The 20,000-nt window shown below is 38.9% G+C and overlaps 3 protein-coding genes across 3 annotated transcripts; 2 read left to right on the top strand and 1 right to left on the bottom strand.

Annotated features, from left to right (window-relative positions):
- Positions 1-1,028: 1,028 nt before the first annotated feature.
- Positions 1,029-17,068, top strand: LOC137973646 (uncharacterized). Its single transcript, XM_068820495.1, has 2 exons — positions 1,029-4,100; positions 16,973-17,068. Exon 1 carries the CDS (start codon positions 2,092-2,094, stop codon positions 3,022-3,024), a length of 933 nt encoding a protein of 310 aa, XP_068676596.1. The 5' UTR covers positions 1,029-2,091; the 3' UTR covers positions 3,025-4,100; positions 16,973-17,068.
- LOC137972482 (uncharacterized) lies at positions 7,730-8,407 on the top strand. The gene has a single exon (XM_068819236.1). The coding sequence runs from the start codon at positions 7,730-7,732 to the stop codon at positions 8,405-8,407; it is 678 nt and encodes a 225-aa protein (XP_068675337.1).
- On the bottom strand, positions 15,337-17,052 carry LOC137973649 (dynein light chain Tctex-type protein 2B-like). Its single transcript, XM_068820498.1, has one exon. It carries the CDS (start codon positions 17,049-17,051, stop codon positions 16,410-16,412), a length of 642 nt encoding a protein of 213 aa, XP_068676599.1. The 5' UTR covers position 17,052; the 3' UTR covers positions 15,337-16,409.
- Positions 17,069-20,000: the final 2,932 nt, after the last annotated feature.

The following is a 20,000-nucleotide window of genomic DNA, read 5'->3' as shown; positions in this document are numbered from 1 at the left end:
AATAAAATACCAGGTAGTCGAAGTGAATTTTAAGACATTTCCAGGGGTCTTTTAGCAGTGCTGTGCCGTTTCCATGGCAACAGTTGTGGACAGCAACAACAGTTGTTTTCAGACTCTCATATTCAAAATCCACAATTTTGGTTCGAGTCTCTTCCTCTGGAAACCCACTGTTACCCGTGGAAGAGCCTTTCGAGTATCCTAAGAACAATTTTAGGTTTAAAGTTTGACATTCATCACAGCTGAAAAAAGCTAATTACGAACTCGCAATCATTACTTTCGGCGGAGAAAAGCCCTGGAAACGAGGTTGATTGAGACTATCAAACGTCATAAAATTATTATTAAAATATGCAACAAGTTAACAACATAAAGTTACAATAAAAGTTAAAAAAAAGTGTACGTATTATTTTTAACAGAGGCTACCCCTGACAGTCACATCTGGCATTCCATTGATGATATGTCATTCTATTAACAAAGTCATTTCGTGCCCGGTTTGTTTGACAAACCCGTATTATTACGATTTCATTGTTATTTAAAATGAATGAATTATCTAATATTAGTTTCAATCGTAACTGATAAAGGGAAAAAATATATTTCTTCCAAGTCCGTTAAGAAGTTGGAAACTTTTTTGCCTTCCGGTTGGACAGCAGTGGAACTTGGTTTTTGTGTTCCCCTGCACTCCATGGGAATCACTTATACAGATGGTATAACCGATAGTCGAAATGCTTCATAGGGGCCAATATGTTACTACGAAAACCACCGATCTGTGGAATGGGCCGGAATTACTGAGTGACTGCCCCGCCCACTTCAGTTAAACATTTTGATGAAATTTCTTTCCCACGGTGTGAGCAGTAGCCAGCGCGGAGATTGGGGAGGAGGGCTGTGAAAGCTTCGCCGCTCATTTTGCGCCTCTCGCGCCAACAATACACCTTATTCCAAAATGGCCGCTGATTTATGCGGATACAAATTGGCCCTTGTTACCTCGTTCAAGATAAAATATTCTTTTGAATTTTAAGCTTAAGAACGTGGAGTCAAGGGCTAAATTGAATAAAAACAAAAGAATATTTAAAGGGCGGCCATTTTGGAATAAGGTGTATACCACCAGCTATGCACGCTAGATTGCGCATGCCCCGAACTTGGCCGTCAATCTGACAAAGCCGCCGCGGTTAGGAGAGCAATTCACATATACGTACGTGTGGCAGTGCAGTAACGTGACACAGTGCTTTATTTCACAACTGTATCTACGAGCTGCATTTCATTTTTCAGGAGATTCAAGTGTTACTAAGTTCGACAAGAAATGTGCGAATTCAAAACAAAGATCACAATAGTCAAACTCTCGAGGCTGACCACTGTTTCTGCAAAGTCAAAAATTTATTCTCCTAGACGAGGTTGTTTATCACCAGGTAATTCCATCGTTTTGGAAATAGAAGCTGTTTTGTTAGTCATTAGTTCTTGCCGATTTTGGGGCACATTTGTGGAAATTCAAGCACGCTTCCAACAGACTTGTTTATTTTCATAGTTTATGCACGCGCTGCGGGCCTATTTACCACCACGTTTGTTTGCAAGATGAACAAACAATGAAACTCTGTATGCTATGTAGCTTGTAAAACGGAAAGAAAAATGTGGTAGTGATAAGGACTCAAGAAGAAACACTGGCCTGATATTTTGGATTGACCCTTGAATCAAATGACTCTAACTCAAGCCTATGAATGAACAATGAGTTTATTCGCAACGCTGATAATCCAAATGATAATCGAAAAGCTAAATTAAGGTCATGGAATTCAAGCCAAAAGAAAACACATTATTATTGTTTTTTTTTTTTTGCGCGACCTAAAAGCTTCTAAGTGCTGAGAGTATTACGACTTGAAATTGAATGACAGAGAACGGGAATACAAAGATGAAAGACAATAGTGATTACAAATTGGAGGCCACAGCTATGAGCGTTGAAAAAAAGAATGCACTGAGAAACGAAAGACTTCAACAAAAGGCATCACAGGGATCATTAATATTCTTGTGAAAGATTACGGACGCAGTCATCAATAATTAAAAGCCGAGAAGATCCGGTGCCCATTGAAATATTCAACGAGTTTCGCTATGGAGAAAAATAAGTGTGGAAATGTACCTCAATGCAACCTGAAAAACTATCAGCTTTCAGCGAAAGGAGAACTACATCCGCAACTGAAAACTTCCGCAGGGACGGAGAACTCAGCCTTCGTAAAATCGAGACGAAATGAAACAATCTTTCATAAATGGACCCTGCCAGTAAAGAAAGTTGTTTTCGCTGACATTAAATCCATAAAAGACGCGCCATACAACAATGAAAAGGGAACCTTAGTACTATCGAAAGTGAAACAGAAAAAGGACGATGAATCATATAATAAAGACACGTTTCCTTCACAAACCGTAGCAGAGCAACCAAAGGTGATGCCGATAAATGAAGCTGAAATGAGCATGAGAAAAAAGTCAAAATCCTTCAGTTATCAAAGCCAGCTTCCGAACCTCTTTACGTTGATGTCGGAGCAGAAGTCTTCTTCTTTTCGCACATGCGCAAGGGACACATTTTCAGGAAAGGCAAATATTGAAGCAAGCCTTGAAATGGGTAGATCTCATACAAGGACAAATTCCAAAAAAGAATCAGTCACAACGAGAGCGCAAAGCACAAAAGGGTTACGACGATCTTCCTCCTTGCCGACAGCCTCGGACACTTTACGCAAATTTCCCATGTTGTTTAGTCGTTCGGATTTCGAAACGGTATATATCAGAAACCTTGAAGAAATGTGGAATAAAGGGAAGGCAAACACAAGACGACATTCGGTTCCTGAAGGGCTTGATCGGAGGTCTTTCGGGAAAGGAAAAACTCGGCCTTCATCAGCTGTTTCTGATCGAGTTGAGTTTGACTCAGTGATGTCGTCTGAAGCAAAAGCTTTTCGTAGAGCGATGTGTACAAGAACAAGGAGGATCTCGTTTTCGAGGCACACCAGGGATTCTTCTAAGACGCCAGTCATTGAGGAAACTGACGAGGCCTGACATTGTTAATCATTATTTTGTAAAATTAGTTGCTTATTTCTTTAGTTGCTTGGCGAAAGAACATTTTTCATTTGTGGTTAAAAGCTCGCACAAGATCCTCAGTGTTCCCAAGGTCCTTCTTCTTTCCTTCTTCCCAGCTTTACCCTCCGTGGAGGAGAGACCCTGAGATCTTGAATATTTTCAGCTAATAAAGAACAAAAGCCGAGGCTTCCTCATTTTTCTGCTCATTGAAGAGGTTCACCACATTCTCTTCGAGTTCCGTGATTGGTTTACTTGATTTTCGGACTGTTTTCGGGCAGTTTCGTGTACATTGCTTTTGATTTTACTAAATAAAGAAAACAAAGCAACTTCCGTGGATGCACAAAACTAGAAAGAAAAAATGCCACCAAGCTGGCGATTTTACAAGTCGCTGTGCGGCTCAAGACCCGTTCTGACTACTAGTTGGTATTCAATGCTTGGATCGTGGTAGTCCCTGACAACCTCTTCAGTGGCTGCACCTCGAACTCGGGTTCTTACGCCTCACCCTAAACAGGACCCTAACCCGAACCCTAACTCATATGACCAGCGAGACACAAGTCCCAGTAACCGCAACCTTTTGAGTTCTTAGACCTAATGAGTATAATTCAGAGCTAAAAAAATGGCATCGATCGTTTCAAATGGCAACGACCGTTCTGAGAAATGGCAACGACCGTTTCGAATGGCAACGACCGTTTGCGAAAGGGAAATAAGCCACGCCGTCTTCCTTGTATCCTCTTGAGTTTCAAAGTACGCTCTCAGACATTGCCTGACTGAACGCACTGATCACACTCGCATGAATATGGCGGGCGCTTTTCAAGTTGAGAGTTAAAGTGAACACTCCAAACCCATGTGCTTGACTAAGTGCAGGAAATTGCCCTTGCTTCATTGAGTCAAATATCGTCCCTCAGTGCTATCAGTTCTTGTAAAACATTGCCCTCGATGTCATTGTATGTAACTGCATTGGACTACCCAGCAATATACTTGTCTAATATGTGTCCCGCTTAAAAGGATTTCATGTATCGCTATTTTGGTTAGTCATTTTGTGACGCCTACACTAGGTAATGTAAATCAAGAAGTTTACATTTTACACTTCCATAATTCGGCATAATCTCAATCTAACCCTCTTATTCGCCCTTGTCACACGGCGGCCGGGAGACCAAAAAAGCTTTGTTTTACCACGCCAAGCCTCACCCCCATGGTTTCCACTGCGAGGCTTAGCGTGGTAAAACAAAGCTTTTTTGGTCTCTCGGGACAATATGGCCGCCGTATGACAAGGGCGAATGGACACGTCTTATCAAAAAATCGACGGTGAAGGAATATATCATCCGAAGCCAATATTTAGACTCCATCCCACGCTGAAGTTAACGGATTTACATGTATTTTCAAGAAAAGACTTCTCATAATTTCAAGAAATCCGACTATCTGAATTATGCATTTCTATGTAGAGTACTTTTAAAGTATAGGTCGTTTTTTATTGTTACGTATGATTTGGGATTTATAAAATTCGATTTTTACAAACTTTTTTTTTTCGACACGATCCAGTAAGGGATCAACGTTGTTGTAATCAGTGCTAGTCGTGCGCAGTCGTGGAAACTGACCGACATAAACCGCGTTGCACCAGCGCGATACAACACTGAAGTAAACTACGAGCAGTCCCTCTTTCGAGGAGAAGACAGGCACGAGAAAAAATGGCCGCTCGAAATCTGGATTTCGCTCGCTCCTCCTCGCATCCAGATTTCGCTCGGCTATTTTATCTCTCTATATCGTGCCTCTCCTCCTCACGCGCAAGATGGCTGCTCGTAGTCCAACACTGAAGGAGCGAAATTTACATAAATATGCCCTTTCAAACAAATGTTCAATACACAATCTTAAAATCGGTTCGCTTTTGAGAATAATTATAGCATATATACCAAGAGACGTTGCACGCAAACGCTGATCCGAGCTCGTCCGCAGTCCAGCTGCCTCGCAGTCATTACCGAAAGACTCGGGGTTCGTTTTCAAGTCAATTTGGTTCTCTCATGCGCAATAACATAACAAAACACCCACGGTTCTTTTTTTCTTAAAGTATTTTTGATAGCGGAAAAAAGTAAAAACATTGAGATGGTGTTCTTCAGAGAAAAAAGGCAGAAATTTGCGGGGAGGAGGACTTGAATAACTCCACCAAATTTTCCTCTTGTTCACCTTCGTGATTTCCTCGCCTGTTTCTGGTTTCTTTGTCTCGTTCAAAAACGGAAACTTTAAGTGTTTAGCACCCTACTTGCTATTAACAATAACGGTTCGCCAGTAGGTTGATAGTTATGCGATTGGGAATATTAGACTCTCTCGTTCATAGCACATTGTCACTTGATCCCCGTGAGTACCCGCATTCAATTTATTCTACTTTTATGTGCACGAAGTTTTAATTATTTCAGTGCAACAAGCAAATAGGTAGCGATATTGAAATGAACTGCTGTTGTAGATTTGACCGATGTCCTTTTTCAGGCAGTTTTGCTGAGCTAAAACTCTTAACCGGGCATTATCGTGACACCTATTTTTCGCCGTAGTTACAAAAACGAAAAAAAGAGTCTAGTATTTTTAAATAAGAAATTCAGTTCGATCGATTAATCATGAAAGAGCTACTTCTTAGCTCATAGAGGAAACGAAAGACATAAGTACTTTTTACATCGGCGATAATACCGTATCATTCACTGTTTTCTTTGTTAAATACAGCAAAGAAAAAAAAATGCAACACTGAAATTATCTTTCTTGTTAAAAAAAAGATGAAACACACAGAAAATGATTTAAAAGCCAAGTAATTGCCATTTCCCGAAAAAAAAATTCTAACTGAATACTTAAAGGTAGATATTGTTCTGGTTTTTTTGAAATTCTTAATTCAATTCTATGCAAAGAAGGTAATTGAATTTCAGTTTCAAGAAGTAACTTTAACGTAAACTTCTGGGAGGCTTAAAATCTTCGCAAAGAGATTTGATATGTTCCGTTTTTCTTTTCAACTGGCTCTTTGAATTTTGGAACGAAAACCATTACTTAATTTAAATTAAGAGGGTTGCTATTAAAATTCTATACAGACTGCGCGTGAACTGGTGATAAAGTTTCTAGTTAATAATGTATCAAAAAACCACCGATACTAAACAGTAAGGAAATAGTGGATATTTGAAAGGAAAAGAAAATAAGGGGGACATTGTTTTAATATTTAATAATACCATGCATTGAGAAATTTCAGGATGAAAATTAATGGAGGGCCTAAATGGGCCGGTCTGCAGCTTTTGGAGAAACATTCATTATTCCGAATTTAGTCTTTTCCACTCTTAAGCTGACCTTTCAGGGCTTCCATTTCTCATTTGTACAGACCGTTTCGGGAGGGAAACAAAAGGAGAAAAAGCTAAACAATACGCGTTGAATCGCAAAGAAGAAATATGTTTTGTAAAGTAGCTCTTTGAATGGAAGTGGGACATTAGCATACGGAACACCTGCCACCATGGTGTTTATTTCTTATATTGGCCACGCTATATAACCAACGATAACGCCTCGCTACCTGGTCCTTTTAGCTAAACTGATCATCCCAAGAACTAACAAGACCGCAAAACAGCATAATTTTTGGGAAAGATTGACCTCTGCGTGTTGACTGAGTATCACGGTCACAAAGTTGCAATGGCATAATAACTCACAAAATTTTAGTTTGGTAAGCCTGTCAATGATTGCAAATAAATTCAAAGCTAATGTCTGAAATTCGAAACGAATATCAAAGTGCGCATTAGCTTGGATGTTTACAGAAACTGCGTGCTTTTCATTGCCGTTTACAAGCCTTTTTTGGTAACGACGACAAGTTACGTTAATGTGCCTTAACCGCAACTTAATAAACGCTCAGTAGACAAGTTGACAAATTGTCAAAGAAATTAAGAACGCTGCATTCAAAAACAAAACATATCATGGCGTTTTGAGGTGAATTTGATGACTTCTTTACCGTAAACTAAAATCACTAATGAAGAGACTGCTGATAATTTTTAAAACTATTTTTAACATTCGTGCTTTCCTGTCATTCACCACGTGCGTTCGTTGTTTTGTCTCGCAAAATTAATGCATAATAACACTTAAGCTCGCCCTTAGAAACAATTACTGATGAAACCGGGCTGCTGTTTGACAGGGCGAATCCACTGGCCAATCAAGTTTCAGTAAAATGACCCCGTTGTTTTTCCGAAATGCTGACTTCTGAAAACACTGCGAGATTCACTCAAAACGCGTCCAAAGAAATATTGCGATTGGTTAATACTAATGATCATTTTCTATAGGACAATGAGACCACATGTGCGCTGCCTCTCCTTAAATCCATTTTCAATGCGCTTTTCAAATGCATTCAAAGTAGTGATGATAAAGCGACAAAAGCAGCATTTGAAAAGCTCTCGGCCGGCAGCTGGTACGGTGGACTGATCAGTGTATAATTGCCATTCCATGCACACACATTAAATTTGAACACTCGCGCTCTTTAGCAGCTACCAAGCCTTTGTTAGCTTCAAAGCCCGGTGTGCTTTATTCACAAAGTTAATCATCGCGATCGAAACAAGAGGAAACTGAATCCACCCTTTCGCTTTTGCTTCCTTGGTCACGCGGAAAGATCACTGAGGCTTATTTCTTTAATACAGTTTCTGATATACACGCGATAAATCGCACACTGAACCACGAGCTACGGACAATGGGAGACGAGATGCTGAGCGTGTTCTACAGCGGTGACATTTTTCCCAGCCATGGAAAGATCAGCACTCGGGGAGTAACGAGCCTGAAGGCTAGTTTTGATGAAAAGAGCGAATTTCGCCTCTTTAAGGACTACTTTGGCTTAATACGGCTTGTCCAAAATGTCGCAGATTTGGAAAGCGCGGAGCCCGGATTTGACAGCTTGTACGATTTTACCTACACCAAGAGATCCCGGGTAGACAGCATGGGATCAGATCATTCTCTAACAAGCTCAAGCTCTGGCGGCAACGCCGATATTGAACTCTGTATAGAAACGTCCAAGGTGCCTGCGCCGTCGCTTGCACCCGGAGCGCCAACACGAGTTTCGAAGCGAAACGTTGAAAACAGCAGTGAGGTGGCTAATCGCAACCGTAAGAATCGGGAAAGCAAAAAAAACCGGAACGCAAACGTTTGCGTGTTTTGCAGAAATAACGGAGAGAGCAAGAAGGTATATTCAAGTCATGTTTTGAAAGATGCTGAAGGCAACACAACATGTCCCATTCTACGGGCCTATACCTGTCCTCTCTGCAAGGCGTCCGGCGATGAATCTCATACAATCAAGTACTGTCCGAAGAACAAGGGTGCTTCAAAACAGCAACAACAAAACGCATCAGCAGCGACGGCAGTCGGCCAAGCTTGAACTCGGAACATTAAAATGTCACAACCGCACGTGGGTCAGGTTTTTTTTTTTCAAGTTGCGAAATATACTGAGAAACGCAAGCTACACACCTGCAGGATATAAGACGAGAGGGTTAATTTTTATCGTACAGCTACTCAAAAGGCCGATGCCCTGAGAAATCAAGCCTCTAAACTACATGGTAAAATTAACAGAGATATAAATATATAATACAAGGATATTAAACTTGTATTTAGATTGACAGTTTAAGTTTTTATAACGATGCAAACCTTAATATTTTGTGCTTATCTTCACACAAAAATGTAGATTTTTAGATATTTTCTAAGGTTAAATACCCTTTATAGCACTAAAATGCCGCAATAAGTCGCAATGGACGCGGCTGTAACGTTTGCCGTTTGGGCAAGCTCACTATATTGTCTGATTTATCCAAGCAAGAATTTTTGAGCTTTAACGGTCCCTGTTTAAGGGATGGTGGAATTTTAAAGAATTTGAAATGTCAGTAATTATTGTGTACCAAAATTTGCCTATATAACATTGGGTTAGTCAAAAATTTACAACTTATACAAAATTAATTTGTGTACAGGACTGCGGAGAATAACATGTTAACTTTTGGTGCTGAAATCATTTAATCGATGAATAATTTTACCCGCCATTGAAATTTCTAGTTTCTAAGACGGGGTAATCTGGCAGACTAAAATGGAAATATGTTCCTTTTGTTAACCTTAAAGGTTAGCAACAACAGAGATTAATTATAATTTAAGGCTGAACTGAGAAAAAACTAAATTAAAGTTGCAACCCTGGAATAACTAAATTTTAGAATGTCATCGTGTAAAAATTGACCGTCATAATGCAGACGGACGAGGCATAAGTTTCCCTCATTCGGAGCTTGCAACGCACGCGTATCCAACGTATTTTCCGAGGCAATAGAAAAATTCATTTCAAGGCTCTGTAAGTTTTGACTTAGCGATTAAAAAGAACTGGAATTGACAAAATTTATAGTCTCACAACATGAAAGAATACCTATCTATTATCATTCACGCATTAAAAAAATGAATTGTTTTCGAAAGAAAGCGTTGTTAACCGAAACCCCGCGCTGAAATTCACTTAATGGAAACAAACTAGCCGAGTGTTCTTTAAGTTTCGTTTAGAAAAGAAGACCTTTGAACAATTTTTTTAACGTTATGGCAAATACATTATTAACATATATATATATATATATTACGAACCGTCGATATGGGTGTTTGTATCAATAAAAAGGTCTGTTTTTTCAGTGGTGTGAAAAAGAGACACCGACTACGGTTTCACACAATAGAGAACTCGTACATTTCTTCTTGGGTCTCGTGGAACCATTTTCTTAGGGGTAAAGAATCTCAGTTATTGGTTTCGCTTTCTCCTAAAAAATCGATCCCGTTTTCCTAAACTTAAGATTTCTATTTCCGGGGAAGATCGTCGAATGTAAGTAACCACAGAGCATTGCTTTGTTTGATAAGGTTCACGGTTTTTTTTCCAGTGCATGTATTAGCCAGTTTCTACATTAGCTTTTGAAAATCTTAGATTAAGTCGTCATAAGTTTCTAGACTCATCGAATAATCACAGTTTAGTGTTGTTTAGCACATGTGAATTAAAATGAACGTGAGAGTAAAAAACCACAGGTTTCAGTTTGACCCTCGCGAATCGTTGAAATCGAAACAAAAAGACACGAGACTTGAGTTCGACACAATAGAATTCTTAACGTAAATAAAATGTGATATTTATTTGGCCTTTATGACGTGTTCTGTCTACTGTCAAGGAGAAACACTTCTAGACCAGTAGTCCACACCGGCTAGAGATTAAAAGCTTTGTTTTGTAGCCGATTCAGAAAGGGAATTTTTCTTAGCGTGTGAATATTAATCCGCTTTCATTTTCGTCTTTCTTGGCCTTTCTTACCGTTGGCTTTGCGCAAGGGGCAATGAATGAACAACACAGCTTGATTCCCGTGGAAAATGACAAAACGCACAAAAAGGTACAATAAGCCAAATCGAACGGTGTTCCGCAGTTATGTTGCTATAACCCAAAGATGCGACTATCAGTGAAAACGAATAAAGAACATTTTAAACTTAACGTTTTATTCGAATGAGACGAAAAAAAGCCTAATAAATACGAAAAGTAATGAGGTGGACTTTAAGTTTATAAATAAAAGTTTGAAAGAGGTGAATACCTGTGTGTTTAAAAGTTATGCTACTATTTCTTGACCTCACTTGGGATTTTTCCACCACTGATTATTGAGTTTTTACTGGAGCCAAAAAATATATCGTGTTTGTGAATTTGAAAGGAAATGGTTTTATTTGCATTTTAGCAAGTCTGTGATGTTTGCGCAAACCTGAAAAGTAACTGTGAAAAAAACCGAATTGATTGCATGCTGAGACAATTGTTCTAAAGTGTTTACAAAAACAAGGCAAAAAAACAGTAGCGATCGGCAGTGATAATGCAGTTATGTTACGGTGAATACTTTACTTGCACTCAGAATTTCACCAACAGTTAGTAACAAAACATCGGAAGGAAAAGGGAATAAATTGGACAAATAATATATGTATCTCATGTTTAGAATGCAAAAGGCGAGGTCTGTAGTCCTATTTGATGAAATGGATGAACTACATTAAGTCATAATTTTCTCTGTGTCGCCGGGGTATATTGTGCCCGGTCCGGAATACAAGTATACACGCCGTTTCTTCAGTCATGACTGATGAACTTAAGTACAACTTAAATAGACCAGTTATTGGGCTGTTTTGTTCAAATATTGTCTGCAAAACAATGCTTTCTTGTCAATCGCCGCGATCGTTCGATATTCAACGATCTGGGTGGGTTCGAATAGTCAGTGAGAACAAAAATGGTACGGACCTTTCCACCAAACTTGATACTGTCAAATCTTTGACAGTTGTCAGTTTCATCTCTCCAAATAATCGGAAGCAGTGAACAAAAGCCATCCTACTTTCTTTCATTTTTCGAGAAAAGTTCCGCAAGAAAAAGGTAATGAATTTCTTGTTGCTCTTATCTCAAATTCAAGCAGTTGCCAGTTGCAATTCAATTTCCTCGTTCAGTTTCGAAAATCACTTTAAAAAAAAAAAGGCAGTGAATTTTGTTATATCGATTTGTTTTATCGAGTTCTGGCTGGAGAATCGGCATCAAACTTTTTATCTCTTTGTGTTAAGTGAAGAGAGAATCGATAAACTCGTACACAATTGATCGCCTGAAACAGGCATAACCGCACTCCCGAAACGTGCACGGAAAATCTACAGCTGTAATTTTTTAAGGTTTAGAGCTTAGAGATAACAGGAAAACAGCAGTTCTCTTAGCCGGAGGATGTAAATTAAAGACGTTTTTGTTTTCTCTTGGAAAAACACAACAAAGCACGAGACGCATACATGTAGGTCAAACAATAACTGATCGTCAACTGCAAAACAAGTTAAGGTATATCTTCATCGCAAAAAAATAAATTATTTCATCTATTTAAGAAGGTGAAAACATTTCTTGAGTTGTTTATTTTATCTTTTAAAAAATTTTCAAGCAACACCACTGATTGGGTTTGTAAACCGTCAAGGATATCATTTGTTAATCAAATGAAATTCGCTTGCAACAGATGTCTTAATTCTAAAATGTTTTCCAAGTAATTCGGAAGTGAATACAGATTAAAAATTCGTTTTCTTCAGAAACTACCAACCAAAGAAGACGCAGGGTACTGATATTCAGACTGTAACTAACACTTTTACACTTTAACACCGTTATTTCCTCCTTGTATTTTCCTTGGACAGTTCTGAATTTTCCGGATCAATATTTCAGGCATTAACTCCGACTGAGTAGTCCAGATAAGGTGTCGAAGTTTATCTCCTTAAGTTGAGCCGACGATGTCAACAAAAAGAAAAAAACAGGACTTTTGAGCTGTCGCTCACCAAGTGAATTAGGTTTCGTATTTTTAGAAGGCGGAAAAGGCAGAAGTCTTGTTATATTTTTTCAAAAACTCCTTCATTTACAACAGCAATTTTTGTTTCTTTCAATGTCCTGTCCGTAATTAAAGTGCAAAATGCAAATGCTAACTTATGATTCGATAAATCTGATATACTTCTAATATCAAGGCGTCAGTATGAAAACAGTATTTTTCTTTCGTATACGATTAGAATTCTTGACGGCAACATTCAACAAACAGAAAAGATGTGTATGATCAAAGCTTAAGATTCAATTAAGTTCCTCTCCAATCAAACAACATTCATCTTTGGTTCTTGAGAGGTATTGCAAATACATTTTCACGTCTAAGCTTTGCTGGGCTCATTTTGGACACTTTAAAAGGGAAGTAAACAAAGAGAACAAGTCAAAATTCATCATTTTTGGAGACATTATAATCTCCTTTTAATCAGCCAGCTTGCCTTAACTAACTTGTTTTTGTTGTTGTTGTTGTTGTTGTTTTGTTTTATTATTTTTTTTTTTCGATTAGTTATTGACGGGAAGTGAATCTAGGTGCAAACAGAAGAAAATTTATTCTATAAATGATTTGCAAGATGCGGTTACTCTACACGCGATCATAGCTGGATAGTAATCTGTCGGCGGCTTTTGTCTTCGGGCAAAAGCCTATAACAGATCGAATTTGCCTTCAGCCGAATCGTAGCTAGTCAGGGAAACACATTTGTGGATGAATAAAGAAACAGGAGGTCGGAGTTCGTTTGGTACTCACGATGGCTGCAAAATTTAGCGATACTGTAGGGTTTCTTTGTACTGTGCGCCTGTCAGCGGTGGGATCCACACCAGTTAGTAAGGTCAGCAAACTCAACACCTAAATCGGTTGCAAGGGCTTTTATGATCAAACGAAGCAATACAAGATGGCCGATCTAAAACCAGGCCCCGAGCACGATGGACGCGCACATAACAGCACGCGCGTTTTTGAGACGCGGACAGCAACCGGAAATGAGCTGAATTTTTCCTTCATGACTGTTCGGGAGGTTGGATGCCCGGAACAGAAGGGTCGAGGCCGTACTAATTCTGTGTTTTATATCATGGTGAGAAGAGAAATCCAAGTATCGATCTGTGTGTGTTGGCTTCCGGTACACATCAATAACGACAACACCATTTCTTCTGGAAACCAAGGTGTCTAGGAAGGCAATTTGACCATTGTTTTCAAGTTCAATGGTGAAACCAATTACGTTAGGGCCGCATTAGAAGCTAATGGCTATCCTTCGTCTGTTATTTCTGCCATCCTTTACAAGAAGCCACCCCCACCTACAGTGCCTCCACCAGAAGAACTGATTTCTGTGTTTTTCAAATGGTTCGAAACGTCAGATTACGTATCAGGGTTATGCATGCCTCCGTTACATCAGTGGCCTAACCGAACATCTTACAAGATTACTCCGTAACCATGAAATCCGCGTCGTCAACAAACCGTTCAAAACTCTTCAACAACAATTCCCGTCCCCAAAGTACCGACAACCTTCAGATCTCCAATGTGATGTTGTTTATAAAATCCCATGTAAAGACTGTTCTTAAAACTACATAGAAGAAACCGGAAGGTGTTTCCAAACCCGTAAAAAGGAACATCAACGAAACTTGAAAAACTACACAAAGGGTTCAAATGTTGCTAACCATGCATGGCTAAATAATCACTCCATTGACTTTGATAATGCTTGCGCTATTGACAAAGGCAATTACCGCGTTCGAAAAGCACTAGAATCTTGGCACACAGCTAAAACAGTTGACGCGGATAATAACTCAAAACCGTTGCCTAAGCAATACTCTATTTTACTGCAATTAGACTTCATCTACATTTTATTTCTTAGCTTTTTTCACACATTTTTTGTATTCTATTTTTTAAAAGAAAATTTCGCACTCCATTTCGTATATATTTCCATCCGCGGGCTAACTTTTTTCATTCGTTAAAGGCTATAGACTGATAGCCAAAAGCTTATATTTTTAACCTTTTTTTAACCAGAGAACGTTTTTTACTTCAAGATTATTATTATTATTATTATTATTATTATTATTAATTATTTTTAGAGTAGAAGGATTTAATAATGTTCTAAATCAATGTTTAATATTAATCATAACCATTACAATTTTCTCAAATTATGTACCACGTAGAGAAAGTAATAAATCCTAAAACAATCCTTCAGGCTGCCGGGTTCCTGAAAGGTGTAATAACCCTATTCCAGGGATAGATTTTAAACAAGCTGAGAAGATTCACAATAGGCGAGGCAAAGAGTTGAACCCAGATCGATGGCTTCATCCTGCAGTTTCCGATATCCACTAGACTAACGAGACAACCTACCGGAGGATTGAATTTTTTAGAGTATTGAAATAGTAGTACCCAGCAAAACAATTGAAAGGGGTTTTTAGACCTAAATACTGTAGATCTGTGCGGCATAGCTTGGAAACGCTATTTCTTGTTAAACTACAGCTGTAATTCTGCCTGTTTTCATTCCTTTTTAGAGCGGTAAGCTTGTCAATATTAACATGGGACATTGAGTCGTGTAATTGTTACGAAATGTCCAATGTCAGTTTGTGGGATGGAAATTAGTGATGACCCGTTGGTATACAAAACAAACGAAAAATGTCGCTGGCGTTTTGCATAAGAATAGGGCCAAATTCCCAAAAGACGTTTTCGATATTGTTCTGTTTACCACAATGGCCGCCATTACGGCAGCAGGCCAAGGATAGCCTTGTAAATACCTGACAAATGTTTTCAGGGGCACCCAACGTCAATTTTCGGAAAATATCTGTTCGGAAGACGATTTGAGATCTAGAATTTTCGGAGGATTTGTTCTAAAATTTTCTTGCTTGCCTGCGTGTCCAAGAAGTTTTGAACATCTAAAAAATGGTATAATTGCCCATTTTAAACGGATTTTTACCGTAAAAAGGTCACCTAGAACTTTCGAGAGCCTTTTTTCTGGCTGAAATTTTCGAAAAGGTAAGTTTTGATCTATGTAATTTTCGGATCACTGGATTTTCAGCTAGGAAATCCGAACAGATGAACAATTTTTAAGGGATAAAAATATGCCTATATCTACCGTTTAATACTAAAATATGTTTAACAAAGCTAGGTTTAAGTGGTTTAGAACTATATTCTCGTTGTGTGTCCCTGATGTTTTCTTTACAAGTTGCCATGATCATAGGATCATGATTACAATAAACAAAACAAACCTATGAACATTATTTATTACAGACCGGTTAAACTGGGTTTTCGAATGGTCAAGTCTTTCAACTTGCATGGTTATTTTCCCACTCTTCAGCCCGGAGGCAAACAAATATAAGATATATTTCAGCCATGTAAGTGCATTTGTTGCGCTTTCATCACATCTTTAAAGCCAAAGGCAATTGTATAGAACGGTTACATCCGTTATTTTACCTGTTTAAATAAATGTTAAGCGAGATAAAAACTGTTAAAAACCAGACAAATACATGCCAGTTTCAGTTGCTGCGAACACGTTCTCCGTAACATGGACGAATCAGGGGTTTGTTAAACGTTAGCAAGGAACACTGGAATAAGTTTACATTCGGCGTTCCCTATTTCACATGAGAAGTTAGGCTTTAAAAAATCACGATCGACCATATCGGTTGTTTAGGGTCTTTCTTGAGCAGCTATTTAATACTTAAGAACAGATCAAGGAACCTCCCTAACTTCGCCGATGTTGTCATATGGCCGTAGCGCTCGTGAGAAATTTGTAAAAATGGCTGAAATACATACCTCGATTAAAAAAAGTGAAATTTTTTTTGGCGTAAACCAAGGCTGAGTGCTATTGACTATTACCCTGGATTAGGAAAAAACGTAAAGGCTCTAAGCTCCTCGTATTCATGAAATTTGACCAGATAAATCTATTATCAATTGCTACTAGGACACTGAATTCAAGTCCAGTTTTGGCTTCCATTTGGTTGATCATTTTCTAGGATACCTCCCAATCAAGCATGAAGTGAGTGGCTGAGTTTATCCTTCTGTCAGAAGACTGTCAGTTAGTTTATGTGGACTCGGGGCTCCGTTCAGTCAAAGTTTTTATTCCTTATAAACTCCAAAAAGCATCGCAACCGCAAAAATATCACCTTTCCGGTAAGTGGTCGTGGCAAAGTTGTCCACACTTTGATCCCACAAACACTGACTTGCTACGCGCATCCCTTGACCGCTCAAAGACCCAATATGTACAAGACAAATAAGTTTACATCGGTCGTAGTTTAACCATTTCACTCGTTGCTTGATATCTTCGCAGACTTGTGTAGTCAATGCTCGGCATTTAACAGAATCGTAAGTATTGATTCCGTCTAAACTCTCTTCAAAAGCTTGGTCCATGATGTTCTTAACAATATGCGGACGAAATTTCCGGTCGGATTGCGGCGCCATTCGGTAAGTCGGCAAAACCTCGCTTTGGCCAACTCGTTTCGCGTAGTCCGTGTCTAATCTTGGAGATATGCTACTCGATACCTTTCGATTCTGAGGAGAGTAAAGAAACGGGTTTGTAGTACTGGACGGTTTCCTGCGTTCTGTCTTGTCAGGAGAATAACTTTGGACGCTTGAATGAAGGGAAGTGCTGGTGGATGATCTTCCACGTTGTTCTGTTTCAGCTGTATGTGGCGCGGAAACTGCAAGCGACGGAGGTGGTCGATGGTCCACAGTACTAAGACGATGTATTTTGGGATCCATGAGTGTTTTGACTCTAAACACCAGAGGTAAGATAAAGTCCAAGAAAATACGGCCCTTCGACGACTTTATTGTGACACTCAACCAGCCGTGATTTCAACGCAAAAGTACGAGCCCCAGCTTTTATCAATAGCAATGTTCTCAGGAGTAACTGAGGTTTCTAATAAACGGTTTCTAACGAGTTTAAAAATAATTATCGATGTCGTTGTAGCAGCTTTCAAGCCTCCCGTTTCAGAAAATAACTTTCTCGTCAGAGAACTAGGGATGGTTGCTAGGTTATTCGGGTTTATTTAAGAATCAACTTTTTCCAACGAATATTTACTTAATTCTACTAATGGATCGATCTATTATTCAAAGCATGTGACATGCTTGACACCTAAATAATGAGCACTTTTTTTCTCACAAAAGCTGGTATGGGCCTCGCTCATATTATAATGTTGTCATCTCTGTTGGATAATTGTACAATTAACTCCACCTCCATGCATGCAAGGGAACATGATAGAATATTCCAACATGGGCTATTTTCGGTCAGGCGCTGTTTAATTAATACAATGGGTAAATGCCTCCATCAATCAAAAGTATAGACATAACAACGGAGTTATTATAGAAATCTTATAAGTGGTAACTGGAAGTCATTCTTCCTTTCATCTGCTCAAAGCCAATATTTATAAAGGACACAAAAAAGGAGTTAAAATTAACATCTGCACTGACAAGGGAACATGAAGGGGAAGAGAGAGTATGCCCTATGACACATCTTATTTTTAGATACTTTTTACCACAATTGCTTGTAATCTCGCAATCTGATTGGCTAATTTGCCGTATGCTCGCGTCAATCTGTCACGCAATGTAATAGCCAATCAGGAACGCCCATGTTGGAAAATAAACCAATCACATTGCGAGAAAGTTATAGACAACGCTTGCTCTTTCTTTGTGTCATGATTTTGGTCACGCTCTGAAAGTAATAATAAAAACTTTCTTTGGCGTTGAATACTGTGGTAAAAGTCAACGCTGAATTGATTCGAGCTTTGCTTGGATGTTTCGTAGAGTTTTTTTGCCTCATTTCCTGAATTATCAGAGACAGAGCTTTCTTGAATGTTGAAATCACTATACATCTCGCTAACTCGCGCAGGTGAAATCCAACTGGACTGTGCAAGTATCATTTGAACATCCTAGAACCACGGTTCAATAAGGTAATTTTGTGCAGTTTATAACATGCGGGAAAGCAGATTTTAACAAGTGTCATTGAAATCCAATCAAAGTGCCACTGTCGTTACTCGTGGATATGAAAGTTCCCGCGGTTGTTTAAAATTGGCGGGCTGAAGTTTTCTTTCTGTATTAGTCAGTGTGATATAACAGCTGGATAATTGTGTAACAGCACGTGGGGAGGGGGGGGGGGGCTTTCATATGCAACTAGATACCCAAAATAATGCACGAATGTGATGTGATCCCCTTTGCTGGAATTCAACCCGGTAAAAGAAGTCTACCATTTCTCCAATAGGCATAAGATTACTCTTTAACACATCCTCAATAAAGAGCTGTGCCATGTGTTCAAAGTTCCTAGCACAGGTGACAGGGTAATTTTGAATAAGGTCTGATTTTCGTTGCCAGGTCATATTGTTAATGTCATCAGGTTAGGCAAGTAGAGCAGATCCATTCAGTATTTATTAACACTTTTTGTGCCAGTTGTACATTCCTCCAACAAACCTTGCGAATATTTGTCACTATGTTTGATACTGTTACACTTAGAGAAAAATAGTCTGAACTATAACTGATCAAAGCAAGTGCATATATATTCAGGGCCATGTGTTATCTTATCACGAAAAGACTGAATCACTTTTGACATGGAATGTCTAATAGAGTCTTGACCTTGACAAATTTCAGCTTGGTTTTGCCTTGAGCTCTGCATAGCTTTCCTTAAATGGTTCTGTGCTTTTCTGTTTAGTTCTTTGATATGTTTTGGATTGGAGGCTTTACCCTTGTGAAATGTTTGCTTTTCATATTCCCTTGCTGCTTCAATATTTTCAGATCTTTTTTGGTGTTTTGCATTGTTTTTCTTTTCCCTGAACTCTTTATTTTGTCTCTTCCGCTTGATAGATTCTCTCATATATCCACGAGTCTTCCACGAGTAAAAAAGAACATTGGGGGTAACCACGCACTTTTCAAAGATAATTAATCGTTTTAACGATCTGATTGGATGAATTTCAGCTTTGGCGGGATTTTCATATATGAAAATTGTTCCTACGGCACGCAATGCTTGAAGGCTGACCTTTAGAATACAAAGCAATGTAATACTATGGCGTTCTTTTCCAACTTAAACCTTTTAAATTATCTCTACAAAATTCACGGTTACCCCCAATACTCTCGTTTGATACCAAGAGAAACTTGCTAAGTTCTGCTGTCAGCGCATAATTGTAAACCGTCCAAAAATAGCCCTGCATTAGTAAGCACTACCGACAAAAAACCAGAGTCAGTATCTCGAGACGCGCAGAACGTTTGCCCAATAACAACTAGCTAGTAGGCAACGTCCTTTAAGTGCTGCGACAGATATTCTTCGCTTTTCATGCCACTGCTATGAAATTATTTTAGGGACATAACAAAGCATGTTATTGCAATCTTGGAAAAGATTAAATGCCTGTTAGTGCTCTTGCAAGAGACTCATTTTTGCCAACAAAGAACAAAACAAAAGAAAACACGACGAACACATGTGCAAACACGAATACAAGTACAGCTGCCTCCTCGACAAACCGTCCTTTTTCATCGTTTCTATAACAGACAATGAAAGCACCAGATACCATGGCAAACCCAAGGTCAAGCTGAAACAGATCGTAAATTAATCAAGAAACTGCTTGTTATTCATGGTTGTGTAAACACATCGATCCCTACTCCAGTTTTCTATTACGTAAGTGATTCTCGTCACTCAAAAAGTATTGTATGGCCGGATGTCCAGGAGAA

Source organism: Montipora foliosa, chromosome 10 (assembly GCF_036669935.1).
Source record: "Montipora foliosa isolate CH-2021 chromosome 10, ASM3666993v2, whole genome shotgun sequence".
Taxonomy (NCBI): Eukaryota; Metazoa; Cnidaria; class Anthozoa; order Scleractinia; family Acroporidae; genus Montipora; species Montipora foliosa.
The sequence above is the reverse complement of the archived record's forward strand: the minus strand, read 5'-3'. Positions and strand labels throughout refer to the sequence as shown.

Bases quoted from the DNA above. Each gene is read 5' to 3' on its own strand.
- LOC137973646 (XM_068820495.1), top strand. From the start codon at position 2,092: ATGGAGAAAAATAAGTGTGGAAATGTACCTCAATGCAACCTGAAAAAC.
- LOC137972482 (XM_068819236.1), top strand. From the start codon at position 7,730: ATGGGAGACGAGATGCTGAGCGTGTTCTACAGCGGTGACATTTTTCCC.
- LOC137973649 (XM_068820498.1), bottom strand. From the start codon at position 17,051: ATGGATCCCAAAATACATCGTCTTAGTACTGTGGACCATCGACCACCT.